The 16752-nt window shown below is 53.4% G+C and overlaps 7 protein-coding genes across 7 annotated transcripts; 2 read left to right on the top strand and 5 right to left on the bottom strand.

Annotated features, from left to right (window-relative positions):
* The first annotated feature begins 12 nt into the window (after positions 1–12).
* BJX68DRAFT_189752 (uncharacterized protein) lies at positions 13–1273 on the top strand. The gene is made up of 4 exons (XM_071037355.1): positions 13–90; positions 115–464; positions 540–736; positions 827–1273. The coding sequence occupies exons 2-4, from the start codon at positions 148–150 to the stop codon at positions 1111–1113; spliced, it is 801 nt and encodes a 266-aa protein (XP_070893965.1). The 5' UTR covers positions 13–90; positions 115–147; the 3' UTR covers positions 1114–1273.
* A 251-nt stretch (positions 1274–1524) lies between these two features.
* On the bottom strand, positions 1525–5182 carry BJX68DRAFT_258605 (GNAT family N-acetyltransferase; the record flags this gene model as incomplete). Its single annotated transcript, XM_071043550.1, has 3 exons — positions 1525–2849; positions 3595–3689; positions 3753–5182. 3 exons carry the CDS (start codon positions 5180–5182, stop codon positions 1525–1527), a joined length of 2850 nt encoding a protein of 949 aa, XP_070893964.1.
* Positions 5183–5759: 577 nt separating this feature from the next.
* Positions 5760–7172, bottom strand: BJX68DRAFT_258604 (putative proline utilization protein PrnX-like; the record flags this gene model as incomplete). Its single annotated transcript, XM_071043549.1, has 1 exon — positions 5760–7172. One exon carries the CDS (start codon positions 7170–7172, stop codon positions 5760–5762), a length of 1413 nt encoding a protein of 470 aa, XP_070893963.1.
* A 725-nt stretch (positions 7173–7897) lies between these two features.
* Positions 7898–9757, bottom strand: BJX68DRAFT_189618 (cyclin family protein). The gene has a single exon (XM_071037351.1). The coding sequence runs from the start codon at positions 9551–9553 to the stop codon at positions 8324–8326; it is 1230 nt and encodes a 409-aa protein (XP_070893962.1). The 5' UTR covers positions 9554–9757; the 3' UTR covers positions 7898–8323.
* A 1382-nt stretch (positions 9758–11139) lies between these two features.
* xgeA (putative endoglucanase) lies at positions 11140–12919 on the bottom strand. Its single transcript, XM_071037352.1, has 2 exons — positions 12166–12919; positions 11140–12120 (listed from the first exon to the last, which is right to left on the bottom strand). Exons 1-2 carry the CDS (start codon positions 12498–12500, stop codon positions 11718–11720), a joined length of 738 nt encoding a protein of 245 aa, XP_070893961.1. The 5' UTR covers positions 12501–12919; the 3' UTR covers positions 11140–11717.
* A 790-nt stretch (positions 12920–13709) lies between these two features.
* On the top strand, positions 13710–15977 carry BJX68DRAFT_258601 (ERG2 and Sigma1 receptor like protein-domain-containing protein; the record flags this gene model as incomplete). The annotated part of the gene is made up of 3 exons (XM_071043548.1): positions 13710–13992; positions 14130–14426; positions 14827–15977. 3 exons carry the CDS (start codon positions 13710–13712, stop codon positions 15975–15977), a joined length of 1731 nt encoding a protein of 576 aa, XP_070893960.1.
* A 401-nt stretch (positions 15978–16378) lies between these two features.
* On the bottom strand, positions 16379–16723 carry BJX68DRAFT_271779 (LYR motif-containing protein; the record flags this gene model as incomplete). Its single annotated transcript, XM_071047032.1, has 1 exon — positions 16379–16723. The coding sequence occupies one exon, from the start codon at positions 16721–16723 to the stop codon at positions 16379–16381; it is 345 nt and encodes a 114-aa protein (XP_070893959.1).
* Positions 16724–16752: the final 29 nt, after the last annotated feature.

The following is a 16752-nucleotide window of genomic DNA, read 5'->3' as shown; positions in this document are numbered from 1 at the left end:
TATCTAACACCATAACAGGTCGTTCTCGCAGACCTCAGCATCGTCCAGGCCAATGCTAAAGAGAACTCCGACCTCTTCTGGGCCCTTAAGGTGCTATAATATTATTCTTTCTAGGGAGGTGGCCCAAACTTTGGAATTGTAACCAGGATGGACATGGCCACTGTTTCGAACGTGATCTTTTCTGAAGCCCGCATCTACGCACCAACCGCCTACAACGACCTTGTTGAAGCCCTCATGGTCTATCACGAGTCCATTGAGAGCGACGACCAAGCAACTCTAATCTGGCACGCTACAGGCGACGCTATCTTACTAGTCTACGTCTACTGCAGCCCTACGGAGACCCCGGCTATCTTTGCCCCGTTCCTTGATGTTCCGTTTGTTCAGACCTTTGTACCGGCGGGGAACCGTACAGTCTATGAGCTTGTTCAAGCTGTTGCGAGTGTCATTTCGCCGGAGCCAATGCTGTAAGTTCTCCTATCATCTCCCCTTATACCCCATGGGTATAACCTGAACCCAGGTGAGGCAAGCTAACCAATCAGCCACGAATTCCGCACAATGTCCTCCCGCCCCTCGCTGGGAGTCTACAAAGCAATCGAGCAAGCACGCGCAGAACAGGTCGCCGCCCTCGCTGACGTAGAAGGCCTCGTTATAACAACCGTTTTCCAACCCATGTCCTCTCTCGCCATGAAGCGGAGCGCCGAGTCCCCTCTTGGTCTTGATCCAGTTGGTCAACAGTGTACGTTTTCCCCACCTCGATCTTCCTCCCTCATCTTCAAGCCCTATCTACCCCGCCCCTCACCCACAGATAGTTACTAATGTATAAAAGGGTTCCTCGCAATGGCCGACTGGCGAAACGCTGCCGACGAAGAGCGCGTACGCGCCGCCGTAAAGACAATCGTTGACACCGCGGAATCCCTTGCAAAAGAGGAAGGGGTGTATCTCGAGTACAAGTACACGAACTACGCCTCGAGGGATCAGGATGCGCTTGCCACTTATGGAGAGGAAAACATTGCCAAGTTGAAGACTGTTGCAAAGAAGTACGATCCCCATGGGGTTTTTCAGAAGCTGCAGGCGGGTGGATGGTTGCTTTCAAAGGTTGGTAAAAGCGTTTAAATCGGAGGAGAGAACTCGGTTGGAGAAGGGAGGTATTTGGGCTGCCGATTAGACTGGGGATGAGAGTATAGGCGGATGTGAATGGTAATGGGATGGATGATGTATATAATCTGTCTAATAGACTAATTAGAGTATATAGTACAGAATTAATAGATCGCTGTGATGTAACTAAGAGACAAAGTCCCACATGTAATGCTGGAGATAAATAAACATCCGACATGATATGAGTTAGCTCACCTGACAGGGATTGCATTGAACTAATGATTGGAACATGAGAATCTAAGGTAGGAAGTAATTCAGATTAATCGGCTAGTATCAATAAGTGGTATAGATCGATTTGTGGATATCAAAACCAAACACCCTAGAATGAAACAAATAGAAAGAATCTTGAGAAAACTACTGTAAATGCACTCAATACCCCCACATCTCATTCTCATCCCGAACGGCATCCTCCTCATTCAGCGCCCTCAACCCATTCTCCCTCCCTTCCTTCTTCCTCTGCTTCTTCGTCACAATCCGACTCGGCGTCATGGGCGTCAGTGGCGTAAACGGCATGTACGGAGAATACGGCGTCGGCAGCCCCGTGCGTGGCCCATTCAGACCTTTTTCAGGACGCTCGAGGTATGTCGTCTTTGTCGGGGGCGCGGAGAGGAGTTGCGGGTATGCCTCTCGGAAGGGGAGGGAGGAGGAGGAGCGCCCTGCGCCGGGGGCGGCGCCCGCGGCTTGGAGGTTTAGGGTTGGTGGTGCGGGTGCGCGGTTTCCATTCCCGCGGTCTTGGGAGGTGGAGGTTGATGTGCGGGTGATTGTTCCGGGTGGAGCGGGTGGTGGGGGTGGGTTGTATAGGCGTGGGGAGAGGGGGATTTGGTCTGAGGCTGGGGAGGGGTGCCCGGGTGAGGCGAGCGGGGAGGAGATGGGGAGTTTGCGGAGGGGCAGGCGTGGGGAGCGGAGCTTGTGGCCTTTTTCTTGGATGTTGGAGGAATTGGGATTGGAGTTCGAGTGGAAGAGGGAGAGGTTTGAGATGCGGGAGAGGCGGGAGGTCGTTGAGCGCGGGCTCGTTGGCGGGGATGCGATTGTCGCTGCGGGAGCGGGGGCGGGAGCGGCAGAGGCGAAGCCTGGAGAGCCCGGGGTTCGACCAAGCTGTTGCTGGAACTGATGCGGTTCGAACCGGTGGTGGTGTTGCGGCTGCGGTGGGAACTGCTGTGGTTGTGTCCGGTATGGGTCGGAGAATGGGTTCGTGTGGTGGTAGCTCAGCGGGGATCGCGGGGCCATTTCCTTCATATCGACCGAGTCCTGCGGACTGACTGGGGAAGTTGCGGCGGCGGAGCGCTGCTCGTCGTGCTCCATAACTGCTGCGTAGAGCATCTCCATCTGCTCCTGGGCCCTGCGGCGGTCGGCAGCAATGACAGACTCATGGTCGATCGTGCTCACACTGCCATTGTGCGAGGGTTTTGACTGGTGGCCCTTTGTGAGCGATGTCCACGATCGAAAGCCAGACTTGTTGGTCGGGGTGACCGGGCTGGGGTCGGTGCTGGCCGTCGTGGTGATGGGCGCCTTGGGCTTCATCATTTCAACCTGCAGCGTGTAATTCGACGATTGGACCGTTCTTCGAAGACGGCGTCCGACGACGAGAAGCAGAGTAAGTGTGATAGCGACAAATATCACATACGCTCCGACAATTCCACCAATTTGCACAGCAAGCAGGGGTTCGTCGAGTGGAGGGTTTTCAACCGTAGTAGCTTGACCGACGGCGACAGCGGGAAAAAGAAACAAGACGGCTGCAAAAAGAGGCAGCATGTCTGATGCTTTTTTCTCGAGCTCAAGGGGAGATGGTTAGTGGGGTTTATGTATGATTGGGATCGCAGCACATTGCGAGCCACCGCAAATCCCTTACGGAAACGGATGATTGACGGGTATGGTGGACGGCGAAGGGGGTGATATAGGATGGAGTCGCACAGGCTGTCGACGCTTGTAACTTGGGATGATTGGGGTGCGGAATCCCGAGTCTTTGTGAAGAGTGTTTGCTGCGCTCTGGTTGGTGTGTTTACGCGCCGGGCTGCATCACTATCACAATCACAGCAGCCACTCACATCCAGGTTCCCAGTCCCAGCAGTCCAGCCAGTGACTCTGGTTTGGCTCCAGAGATTTCCAGAGATCTGTCTAAAGAGTCAGGTTGACCTTTGGATACGAATCAACTGTTCTCATATCGAGCAGTGTGGCCTGATGAGCAGACCAACACCGAGTAATCCAATATCTGCTAAGGCGCCAGGAATCGCACGCTTAAGAAAGATCAAATAATCAATGGGCTCTAAGCGCCTGCTGTAGTCGCCCAACTCGATTTTCTCCTTCAATCGATAGCCCTTAGTAAGTGCCAGGCGAAAACCTAATCGACGGGACTATATCATCCTACTGCCCAACCCTATGCATTTGCCAGGATGTATCGATATTACCCTCCAGCGAATTACAGAGAAGGTGACTCCCAACATTCCCGACGAATCTTCATCACCGCCGACTGCTTATGAGGAAAGGTAACCTCTCCCTCTTTGTAGAACCCCGCGTTTTGCAGGTAGTTGATGATCCTAACACATCTAGTTAGCACCGCTCGCGAATGCGATTCAAATAAAAAAAACCAGCAAACATACTTCTTATTATCCACCCTCGGCTCCAACATCACAGTCTGAGTCCGCATATCCGCCAGCCAGCAGTAATGGACCAGCGAGCTAAGCCACGCAGCGACCCTATGTGGCCCGCGGAATTCCTGCTCGCCAACAAGTACATGGATACCGCGGTCATAGTTATCGGCAGTGCCGATTAATGGTCCCAGTGGGTCTTCCTTGACCCAGTAGATCTCGAAATAGCCAAACGGCTTTCCGTCCCAGCATCCGATGACAGGGAAACTGTTTCGTTTGGAGAGGTTCTGTCGCAGGAATTCCTCTTGCTTCGAGATGGGGCCGGCCTCACCCCATGCTGCGTCGACGCGGGGTTCATTCATCCACTTGTGCAGATACTCGAGATCCGATGGGGTATTTGGGGTTGGCGGCTCTATGCTCATCGTGGGGCTAAGTGGGCGAGACGCGTCCCTTGCGGAGGGTAGTTGTGGTACTCGAAAGGAGAGGTACTGCTGAAGGCTTGGAATGTATCGCACATAGAATACTTCGCCCTGATGGGGAGGCTTCTGCCGGATCGGGTGCCGTATGCCGTTGGTGAAGGTAAACTGAGGTGGCGGGGGAGGGAAGAAAGTCGGGAGATGGCTATGCGAAGCAAACGGCCCTTCACTCGGCGTATAGTGCCCCGAGTCGGCAGACGTCGGACGCTTATTTGGGTCTGACAAGTACATGCTCTCCCGCGAGGGGGAAGCAACCCTAACAAACCCCGACCTAGCAACGGTCTGCGGTACGAACTGCGGACTCAAGGTAAAGAGATACAGACGCGGATCAAGCTGCCAGAAGCTGCGCCGGCTGACAAACATATGCGCCCACCCATCCTCGTGGTATGGTCCAACCCCGACAGACGAGTCGTCGCACGCGATGAGTCCCATGCGCTCCAGCTTTTGCAGCACATTGCGCCCCGTGAAGATACCCTCTCGCCGGATATTGACCCGCCAGTCGCCCTTGGGTTTCCCGGCCACGGGCGTGCGCGACGAAGCTTCAGTATGTATGTGGAGATCCGGCTCGGGTTCGTGAAAGTACCAGCAAAGAGTGACCCACAGCATCATGGCGATCTGCCGGGTCGGCGAGGTGACGGGCTTGAAGTTGCTGTCCGGGGGATTGACAATGTATGAGATGTAGAGCTCATCGCTCGACAAGGTAGGGCCTGTGAATCGGACGACCCGTGGTCGGAGCGCAGCCTCCCTCTGGTTGACCTCTCGCGCTCGGCCTCGTTCTTCATCAGGCACTTCGCCGTCTGGCCGATTGTCGGCTTGCTGCTGGCGGGTGGAAATGACAACGTTCCATCCGGGGGGGAAAATTGAATTTCCCAGGTTCAGGTTCTTAGACTTGAAAGTGAAACCGCCGAATACGGCGGTGACTTGAAAGCACTGGCCATTAGGTAAACAGATACTGTTGTAGCGCATGATGGAGGGGTCGCGATCAGTGCGCGATAAGTAGCAACAATAAAGAAGTTGGAGAGCTGGAACGAGAGAACACTACCTAGGACCTGCCTAGAACTCTCAAGTATATATAGAAAGAAAAATAGAAGAGAAAAAAGAAAAGCGCCGGCGAAGGCTCAAGCTGCATATGGGGTTGGGGTCAACCTGCGCCGCCAGTGGGATGACTTGTGCCCCTCAGTAGATCGTAGTGGGTGACACTTGCGTGTTGGCGAAAACGAGGTTGGATTTAGCTTCCTAATATTTGCTCGGGATTAGAAAGACTTCGGCCGCGTCTTCTGCGCATGCTGCGAGCCTTCATGGCCCGATTTTTCCCCCCTCAGCAGACTGCGCGAGAGAGATTCTGCGATGAAGCAAGGGCAGGGCGTGAGGTGATGCTTTGATGTCATATCAGGCCATCTCCCTTGCGGGCGGTCAGGTGCGGGCTTGCTTTTTTGGTTTCCGCAAATCACCATGCTCACAATTATGATTACTCGAGCTACAAGTACATGAAATCGGGATATCAACAATAGAAAGCCCATGAATGGTTGATTAGAAAAGATGTTTAGAAATCCTCCACCGTCGTGCCGATCTGTCTCGCCCGCGCCAACTCAACCAAATCACTTCCTGTTACCAAATCCATCAGGCCCAGCCCGACGCCCTTGAAGATGACATTGCCTCGTTCGACCCATTCCTGTAAGTGTTTCTGGTCGTCGCTAGGTGTGGTAGCGTTCTTGCTTGCGTCCCGAACCATGAGCAACTCGCCAATCTCCACTACCTGCTGCGGCTTGATATCTGCCTTGATGAGCTCTCCAGCCTCCTTCATCGCCGCATCCAGACTATCGACCACAACGACTCCGCTTCGATGGACGTGCTTGTGGAAATGGCGATGTGGGGGCCTCACTGCGACTTCTTCTCGGAGGATATCCGGATGCAGTTCCGACATGTGCGGTTTGTATGACCCAATAGCACTGACCAGGCGACCTTTCCGTCTCCCTTCCCGTGAAGTGAGAAGCTCCGCTGGAAACAGAGGCTCATGGGACGGTGTGCAGCAGAATATCGCATCTGCCTTGTTGATAGCGTCGTTGAGAATCCGCTTGTACTCTCCAAACTCGCTGCTCACAGCCGAGAACTTGACATTTCCGCGCCAGCTGGCATTGTCAGGTCCATAGATTTCGCGGAGAAGTTGGGCGGCGCGCTCAAATGACCGATTGACGATGAACACGCGCTTGATATCCTCCCCTCGGAGAATGAGCGCCAGTCTGATATGCCAGTAAGCCTGCTTGCCTGCTCCAAACACCACGATCGTGCGCACGCGCTTGCGCTTGTTGAAGATCATAGTAGACGTCAACGCAGTCCGGAAGGGAGTTAACTCTTCTGCATTGATCAACCCAAACGGCAGACTATGATCGTCGAGTAGCGTGATACTACCCTGCGGTGAGGTATCCCGCGAACCAGCCGCCGGCCACGCACCCATAGTCTTGGATACCCCAGCGTCGATAGGCTGCTTATCAACGGAAGCATTCGGAAGCGGATCGTTTTCGCTAGATGTACTCGACGACCGCTCTGTGGAGTCCTCCTGGGATGAAAACGACATCTCGCTCATCTCGGAGGAGAGCGAAGCCATCGAAGCCCGCGATCCTGCTTCATTCGCGAAAGTGACTCGTTTCGTACCGCGCAAGTCCTCCCCAGATTCAACTTCACACCCGGGTGTCCCGCCTTGGTCTTGTAGGGATATAACCTTTATCCCGATCGCACGTCGAGTGCTCGCCGGCATGAAAAGTGTAGTCCGCCCGCATAGTCTCGTAACCGCCGTCCGTCGAGGTTGGAGCGTAGCCGCGCACCCAGAGTCCTGGTTTCCAATGGAGTAATCGCGAAGGGCACTTCCGAGGTTCTGTTGCAGCGAGAGGATCTGATCACGATCTAACGAGGTGAGCAGGGAGCGCAGTTGCGCTCCGGATAGGATCGTGAGGGGCATTGTCGGCGGGTAGAGTGATATGAAAAACGCAAGAGCTGCTATATTATTCGGCTGCGGGGGATGACTCAGTATATATGGTCTCCCGAAGCGGCAATAACGAAGTAGTTCGCTTCGATGTCAATAATAATCGGGCGTCACCTATCGGAGGTACCGGCGGTAGGAAGGGGGAAAGCGGCGGATTCGGAGATATAAGTGGCAAAAAAAGCGAACAGGCGAAGCTGGAACTTCGGGGCTATCAGATCTTTGTGGATTTTCGGCCGTTGTTGTCGACCGTTTCCGTTGAGTCAGACGGACTTGTAAACGATTTTATCGTTTCGGAGAAAGCGATTGTTGTCGATGGTGGAGATCGAGATGACGACAGACAAAAGGGCCCAGGGCGGGGCACTCCGAGGCTATCCATGGCTCTCCCAAAAATAGCCCGTGTATGTATTGACACTATCAAGAAACAAATCGAAGATGCTGGGCGGGAAAGGACTCGAGACTCGAGAGCGAGGAATTGCCAAATGACTCAAGCTGAACTGAGACTCTGAAATTGTTGAGGGCAAAGCAGCCCCGCCACATTCCACGGCCCCATTCCTCAAGGATATCTCGCGATCAGTCACAACTGCGGCGTGCCTTCCGATTGCGACCACACTGTTTGTGAGGATGTTCTGGCCAAAGCCCAGTCCAGCATCCGCAAATTGCGACGGACGCCGCCCAAATACAAATGGCAAATAGGACATCGAATTCACAGTTTCACAAAGTTCATTTCTTCTGCACTAAGATCACAGATCATACATGCCATATTACATACATCCAATCATGTCCCGGAACCACCCATAGCCAAGGCCCAAATAAGCAAGGACAAGAAACCAAGAGATACACAAAAAAACGCCGCCTCTGGATGCAAATGCAAGCTGTCACATATGAAACGAGACTGGAAACAAAATTGAGTTCTGGGTATTGTGGTGTTGGGTGTGATGAAACCTGTTTTGGGCGACGAATCGCAGGGTATTAAGTTGTAGTTCGAACTAGTTTGTCCTTAGCGTGTTTGTGAGGCCAGCTCAAACAGCGCATGTGCGAGATATCAGTGGTTATTCGTGTTGGAGGAGGATGATAGATGGTTGGGTCGATCATGGGGGAGGCGGAGCGCGGGCCACTTCAGGGGGGGACTAAGCGCGAGGCCGCATCCGGTTGCCCATGTAGGTGCCAGTAGCTGACGCCAAGAAGCGCGCCACAAAACCGCTGCTTCCAGTAGAATGGCCACTCATTCGCATCTTTTTGGTGGACTGCTGCAACCCATCTCCTTTGGCCACGTCGGCTGCGATCATCATTGAGGGGAGATGAACGTATCCACTGCTAAGCCCTGGGCTACGCGATGCATCAACCACTTGAACGTCCTCCATGCTGTTGTATGAGCTTGAAGGGCGCAGGCTGGCAGGAGTGTTGCTCCTAGTGCTTGGGGCAACGCTCGACGAGCGGGAGCAGAGCGATGGGACAGTCTCTGTCCGCGACAATCCAGGGACATCCTGGACTGAGGGCGGAGATACCGACATGCCACTGCGGGACGATGGGCGCCGTCGAGGACGGTAGGGCTGGTACCGTTCAGAATCAGCCATGGAAGCAGAAGAGTCGCTCTGAAGGCTCGAGGAGGACGACATGGAAGACAGCGATGCGGAGGACTTGGGGCTCGGAGGAAGTCGGCGACGAGCCTCCAGGCGAGCTTCCAGTTTCTGGCGGCGGAGCCGGCAGGCGAGGAGCTCTGCAGATGCCTGGAATTTGCGCCATTCACGGGGCTGGCGCATCTCAGCTTCCCTTTGTTGAAGCTGGAGACGGTGGCAAATTGGAGCCAGGAAGGGCTCCAGATGGAGGAAGAGGTCGGCCTCGTTGACGCGAGTATCCCAGTCCAGGAGGAACAGTAGCTGGCGCTCCATCAAGTTGACCTCTGGAAGAGAGAAGCAGAAGCCCTCGTAGCCTTTGACGGCTGTGTAACGAGCCCAGTGCTTGTTCTTGGGGCTTGAGTCGTTCAGGTTCTTGGCGGCCAAAATAAGAGAAGCAAGGAAGATGCGGTGGACGGTGCAGCGCATACCCTTGGCGACCGGAGGAAGACGGGCACGCAGGCGGGCAAGGTAGACCAGGGTTGTCATCAGGGTCGGCACCTGAACCTGCGAGCGAGTAACAAGGGATGCGATGAAAGTCTCAACTGACGGCAGCATATCGGCAGCATCCATCGGGGGAGTACTCGGTGGTGTATGTTGTCCGTGAGTATGATGTGTGGTCGTTGTCACATGGGGCTCACAGCGGATGACCCGTGCAGCCTGATGGGCCAGATGAGCAACCATCTCCCGCGAGACGGGTTGAGTGATGAACTCTTGCAGCGCTGTTCTGTTGAGGTCCATCATTGTGTATGTTGTACTATTGTTCAATATAGTTCGTGCGGAAAGAAAAGGGTGGAAGGCTGGCGGCGAAATGAAGAGCGATAGTCTGATGAATAAAAGCCCGTGCAGTAGATAGTACGTAGATGCCAGTCGCAAAATTCCTGAATGATCCCCAGGGTAAAGAATGTGGGATAAAGTCGTCCTGCCAGCAGGATAAAAAATGCGTTCGTTGTCCTGTCAACTGATGATCTATTGTATGGGGCAAGGTGTGAGACAAGCGATGAAGACAGGGTGAGACACAGTTCGACCGATCAAATGCAATACAATGTATTAGTGTAGACAACAGAAGTCTAGAGAGCGTCAGAAGGAGGGAAAGACCAAAAAATAAAGGAAAATAGAGCCACTGGGAGAGTCGAGCTCAGGAATGGGGGGATGATGATTAAGATCTCGTGCAGCATTCATGAGCGATTGCCTCCTGATATAAATAAGACCCTAAACTGTCAGGGCGAAGGAGGAGGAAAAGGCTGGACTGCAAGGACCAAACCAAGTCGCCCAACCCAAACGCGCGACCTGCATACCTGGCCCAGTCCCTGTCTCCATACTTACAGGCCTAATCGTAGCAGTTGGCGCGCGCCAGGCCGGGATCGTGTATGATTGGCAGGAGGACAGGCAAGCTAACCCTTCAGTCAGATGCCAAACATGCACGCTCAAGGGGATCAAGGGCGAATCATCCCCTTCCAGCGCGTTAGTCCTGCAACACCTGGAACGCGCCTCCTGAACGCTGTCCAGCGCCCAAGACAGCCGATGACTCCCGTCGTGGACGACTCCAGGGCAGCTCGTGTCTGAAACTCGACGGCTCCATCTGTGCCTGGAGGATTCCGTTTGACTCGACTCGAGCGATCGATCGGCGGCGGGAGGTGGCCGCTGCTGCATGTCCCTCGGCGCTTAGGCACTGGCAAGCAGGAGACAAGCCAAATCTCCGGACTGCGCGCGCTGCTATTCTTGTCCGCTCTCTCATTCCTGGTCTGAGCTTTCTGAATAAAATTAGGCATCCATGATTCTCTGATGAATAGGATCATTCGCCTCTCGATTGCATAACTCGCGGGGTGATGCGAACGCTCCACCACCTGGCGGGAACTGGAACAGTCACTCCCTTCCTGGCGGCCTCCTGCGAACCCCTCGGCCATCCCTCCAACACCCGTGGACGGGAGCTGAAACGCGGCGCGTATCGTATATACATTCTCACCCTCCACGGGTTCGCGACTGACAGGCCTGCCAGCCTTGGGGGGGCACGTCAGCACATTTCAAGGCTTGGTGTCCGGATTCTTCGTCGTATGATGATTGACAAGAATTCTCAAGTTGCTGGGTCCAGTTACTCAAGTTTATTGTTTTACACGTGACCAGTCGCTGCTTTACCATAAGTATATGCTCAACAGTCTCAACTGCTATCTACCCTAAAAGTCTCTTATATCACGTATCAAAAGGGTATGCAATGCTATGACGTAGATATGAGGTCTAAAAGCTATTGTCTTATCAGCTTAGACTTAACCTGAATCCACTACATACTCGGCGGCTATCGAAGTTGATGTGTAACAGGCAGGAGCATATCAAGTTCCATAAGTAAAGGCTCTGGATTTTCCTGAGGTCAAGTCCAATGTCTTCAACAAGCTATTTTTGGTCGGCGTTATGCGCAGACGTTCATCGGTGGCCTGATCATACCTCGAAAGCATCGTCCAGTCATAACACAGTAACGAGTCAACAGGGCGCTTAGTGGAACAAGGAGATGGATGCCATCTCCTTTCTATCTAAAGATCAGTCAAGCGACCCAAGCAAGAGCCAAGTAAGCGCGCCTTCGTAAATCGCGTGTTACCCGCTTGGTCGATTGCTATTTTTGCTCGGTAGCCGCCGAGTTGCGTCAAGCTCCGCTGCTCCAGTCTGCTCCAGCGGCTCCACTGAGTCGAGCGCTAATAAGGATTTCTAAATTGGTCTCGTCTATTTTGGTCCTTAGGAGCTGTAAGTGCCTACTGGTAACACCATTGGTAGTCAGGTGTACAATATCAGTTGCATTGATCGACGAAGCACAAGTGAGTGCATATTGACATTGAAGATTCAACCAGTTCATTCCAACGATTTTCCTCCACCCCACGAAGTACCGGTGTTCTATCCATTTCCAGTGGCATGTCGTCAATTACGCAACGGAGACCGAGTAGGAGGAAGTAACAAAGTTTGCGTTAGAGCCAACAAAAGGCTCCGTGCCGGCCTGCACGTGGGTCAAGTACTGGCTGGATGAGAGGCCTTGAGAGTTCTCCAGGTAGCTGATGAAGTCGACTAGATCCGCCGAGAAGCTTTCGGTCGTGGATGAGGCAACAAAGCTGTACACCTGCATGTTGCCGTTCCATCCATACCACAGGTTCCAGGAGACACCTCCAAGAGTCACAGACGCAATAGAAGAGCCGGTCGAGGAGATTGGACCTGCGCCGCCGAGAGCGGCCAGCCAGATCATGATCTCGTATTCCGAGGAGCCTCCGGGGCTTGAAGTCGTGAACAGATCATAGGCTACGTTGGCCACAACGCCTGAGCCAGTGGTGTATCTGTTGAGGTTAGCTTACGTCTCTTATATCGTTGAGCCAACCTACTGCCACTCCCAGGTAGTCGGGATCGAGCTCAGAGCGCTCAGCTGAGTTGCTGTGAATTGATATGCGGCGTTGGCGAAACTCTTGACGTTGTACTCGCCGCCAGACCAGCTCCAGCTTGTGTGCCACGCAATTGAGTTGCCGCTGCCAGAGTCCAACCCCGTGCATTGCGAGCCACTGTCAGCATTATCTTGGCCCCAAAGATTGTTGTACAGGATGAAGTCCCCTGAGGTGACGGTATCCCATTGGCCGCAAAAGTCCGCACGACGATTCAGTGCCCCGGAAGTGATGGACGCAGCGGAGGCTAGTGAGCCCAGGGTGAGAGCGAGGAGCTTCATATCGTTGATAGATGGCCGGGATATCAAGAGATTAATTGTGTTTTCCTGAGTTGTGCTGCAGAAAATCAAAGATTCAAGACTGGAAACGGTCGCCTTTTAAGGCTTGCGCAGGCCCACAGAAGGTCTCATCTTGATGAACCGGGACCCATCGTGAAAATTAAGACCACCATACTTCTCCTCTCGGCGTGCCATTCGTTACAATGGCCCGAGATTCGCCAGGAGCAACGTTTCGGCGGCCTTGATCCCATCAATCCCATTTGAAGAAGCAATGAATATGCGGAGTCAAGTCCCAAGCAGTCCACTAACGGGAAGCAACAAGACCCGGCCATGCGGAGACCGGCCGGAAAGTCGGCAAAAACAAGCTAATCGCAAGTTGCAGTCGTGCTGTCAAGCCCAAATAGGAAATGTGAAACCCGGTTCCTGAATCTTTTTGGCATAGATTCCGTGATCGACACGCCCACAAGGTCATGGTGATGCTGCAGCACCCAAGTGCTGCAGACGCACGTCACATTATTCCGGCGGGGGAGGAGTCGCGTGAAAGCTCGAGTAACCTCGAGATGTTGGCTCATTCGGCGACGATGCCATTGCAGGCGGCCAGGTCAAGCCATGGACACCGAGGCTTGTTCAAGAGCTAAGTACCGTTGGTGGATCAGCCATAGTACTTTACTGCTTCAGCATGAAACACGCTTTCACTGATGACGTTGCGGAACGAGTCAGTAAAGGACACAAAGTCTGACGAATGCTCTCCATATCACCGTGCGATAGCGCTCAGACGATATTGGCGGGAGATTTGTCCTGAGTTTGGAGATCAGTGCCGCAAACAAACAACGGAGGCTTGTCAAATCTGGGGAATCGCCCAGTAAGCCAATACTAAGATGTAAAGAGGATAGTCCGTCGTCAAGAAATAACGAGCTTGACCCTCAAGATCTCCATCTTTATGTCGAAGACTGTGAGCTTCATGGCTCACAAGAACATCGAGAGGTTGCGCACTCTCTCAGTGTACTCTGAAGTAAGCAAGGGAGATGAGCGATCGTCGCCAAGGCTTTCGGCAACCAGCGAAAAAAATCGTGCCATAGCTATGGGCTCCGCGGGCTCCAGGCATCGACAGCCTCCACAAACAATCTCGTCTCCTCCTTAATAACCCTCCTCCACCCCGGATTGTTCTACTTTTGTATCGTCAACCTCCTTGCGAACAGCACCACCGATACAATGCGCTTTCTCAGTTTCGCAATCGCCCTCCTGGCGCTGCTTACCGGAGTGTACAAATACTTCGACTCGCGCCTGGAGCAATTCTACATTTTCGATCCGGCGCATCTGCACGATTTGTCTCAGCGCGCCATCGCTGCTCACGGCGAAGACACCCGCTCCATTGTCGAGTTCATTGTCGCTGAACTGAGCGAGAAGGTCGGCACCACGAACCTCAACTTTGACCAGGAATGGGTCTTCAACAACGCCGGCGGCGCAATGGGCGCCATGTACATTATCCACGCCAGTGTCACCGAGTATCTGATCATCTTCGGTATGGCTCACTCTGTTTCAGCTACTGTTCCTCTTTATGTTTTCTCTTCCCTTCGCCTTTCAGATCTTCAACCGTCTTGAATCCATAAACTAACACGACCATTCAACTAGGCACCGCCATCGGAACTGAAGGACACACCGGTCGCCACACCGCAGATGACTACTTCAACATCCTCTCCGGCACTCAGGTCGCTTACGTCCCTGGAGAATTCGAGCCCGAGGTCTACCCTGCTGGATCCGTTCACCATCTTCGCCGCGGCGAGGTCAAGCAGTACAAGATGCCCGAGTCGTGCTTCGCCCTGGAATATGCCCGTGGCTGGATCCCTCCTATGCTGTTTTTTGGATACGCCGATACCTTTTCGAGCACCTTGGACTTCCCTACCCTTTGGGCTACCTCTCGCATCACTGGTCGCGAGATGATCGCCAATGCCCTCAAAGGGAAGTTCTAGAGGACTCTTGAGGCCTGGAGGAGACATGGTTCGTGTATTATAGACATAGATCACCCTAATTATAATTTTCATCGTCTTCTTCAAACCTATTTTCAGACTTTCTTCATTGCTCTCAAAATTTACCCCTATGCGAACAAAATAAATACTGACTAAGCATCCTTATCAGCCGGTTATCGAAAAAAAAGCCTCTCCAAAAAAGGCCCAAAGAATCCGAATCTCCCCTCCCCCACATTCTACAAGAAGAAACGACGCCATGGCTCCTACACTATGTTTCAACTGCCAAAACTCACGGGCGGTCATCATACGGCCAAAAAACCGCCACAAGCTGTGCCGCGAGTGTTTTCTCTCCGTGTTCGAAGCCGAAGTCCACGAAACTATCATCTCGAATTCCCTCTTCACACGCGGCGAACGAATCGCCATCGGCGCCAGTGGCGGCAAAGACAGCACCGTGCTGGCCTCGGTGCTTAAAACGCTCAACGAACGACATGACTACGGCCTTGATCTATGTCTTCTCTCTATCGACGAGGGAATCAAGGGTTACCGCGATGACAGTTTAGAGACAGTGAAGCGCAACGCAGTGCAGTATGATATGCCCCTTGTTATCGTCGGATACGGGGAACTCTACGGGTGGACGATGGATCAGGTCGTGGAACAGATCGGCAAGAAGGGGAATTGCACATATTGCGGAGTGTTTCGGCGGCAGGCGCTCGATCGAGGTGCGGAGCGCTTGGGCATCAAGCATGTTGTGACGGGGCATAATGCGGATGATGTGGCGGAAACGGTCATGATGAACCTGTTGCGCGGCGATCTGCCTCGATTGTCGAGAGGCACGAATATCGTGACGGGCTCGTCGTCCTCGGACATCAAGCGCAGCAAGCCGTTGAAATATGCGTATGAGAAGGAGATTGTGCTGTATGCGCATCACAAGCAGTTGGATTATTTCAGCACCGAGTGCATCTATTCACCAGAGGCTTTCCGGGGCAGTGCGCGCACATTGATCAAAGATCTAGAGAAAATCCGACCGAGCTCTATTCTCGACATCGTGAGGAGCGGCGAGGAAATGGCTACGCTTGTGCCTATGGCAGATGGAGGACATCCGGCACCCGAGGAAACGTCGGTGGGAGGATGCGGGAGTCAGAACGGGCGAACGCGCGGTAGCGAGATGGCGGAGATGGAAAAGACACTCGCTCAGAACGAAGCTTCGGCGTCTCTAGAGACCGAGATCAAGTTGCCCTCGCAGCAGACCGCAGCAGTCTCACTCCCTAAGGGAAACACAAAGAAACAAAAGAAGATGGTCCAGCAGAAGCCGGTAACCAAGAAGCAAGTGCTGGGCAAGTGTGAGCGCTGCGGATATATTACCAGTCAACGCTGGTGCCACGCATGCACACTCCTCGAGGGCTTGAACAAGAACAGACCCAAGACAGCGATCGAGATGGATATCAGCCCGGAGGAAGAGGAGAGTAGCACCACGCTACGGAGACAAATGGAGCAAGCCCAGCTGGCGGGGTGAGCCGACACTGTGTATACACAACTCCATCACATCTTTTGGACAACTTGGACGCCCATCTACTCTCTCAAACCGGTTTCATCGCCCCCTCACCCTGCAACAGCAGAAGGCACGCAGATGACTCTGTTGCCATAGGCCTCTGCTCCGTCATAATAATGTGCAGAGATCTCAGAAGCATATCAGCTCGGCATATAGACAGACCTTGCAAATGCATCAATTCCAGCGCCCAACACCATAATATACAAACATCATGTAGTATACACAATAAAATGCCTCAGTATGTGGCCAATTATACAAACTTCACCAAGTATCCGATGGTTCCTGTTATCTCTTCCATCTAATCTATAACTTCACTTCCCTCGACGACAATCCGTCCCATCGCGCCCCATCCAATCCAAACCGAATCACTCCTTCTCATTCTTTTTATCTCCCACCAACTCCGGCAAATCCAACCCAACCCTTCTCGCCGTAAGCCTCACCCTCTCCTCCTCATCCATCAACGAACCAGGGTTATACCGATCAACGAGCATCGCATACGTGCGCTGCGCCTTGGCATACTGCGCAAACTGCTCGGCCTCTTGCAGCCGGCGCAACTTCTCTTCCTCGTTGGATGTGCTCGTGTTTGCGGGGTTGCGGTATGCGTCGCGGACGCGGTTGTGCAGAGGGGTTGGGGAGGAGAGCGAGCGCCGTGGGAGTTCGCGGAGGAGGGCGCGGTAGGTGGATTTTGCGGTTGTTGTTGGGAGGGACATTTCGGTGGCTTGGGTTTGAGTTGGGTTTC

The sequence above is a fragment of the Aspergillus pseudodeflectus genome (genome assembly GCF_044049435.1).
Source record: "Aspergillus pseudodeflectus strain CBS 756.74 chromosome Unknown BJX68scaffold_67, whole genome shotgun sequence".
NCBI classification, from domain to species: Eukaryota; Fungi; Ascomycota; class Eurotiomycetes; order Eurotiales; family Aspergillaceae; genus Aspergillus; species Aspergillus pseudodeflectus.
This window is presented reverse-complemented; position numbering and strand designations above follow the sequence as displayed.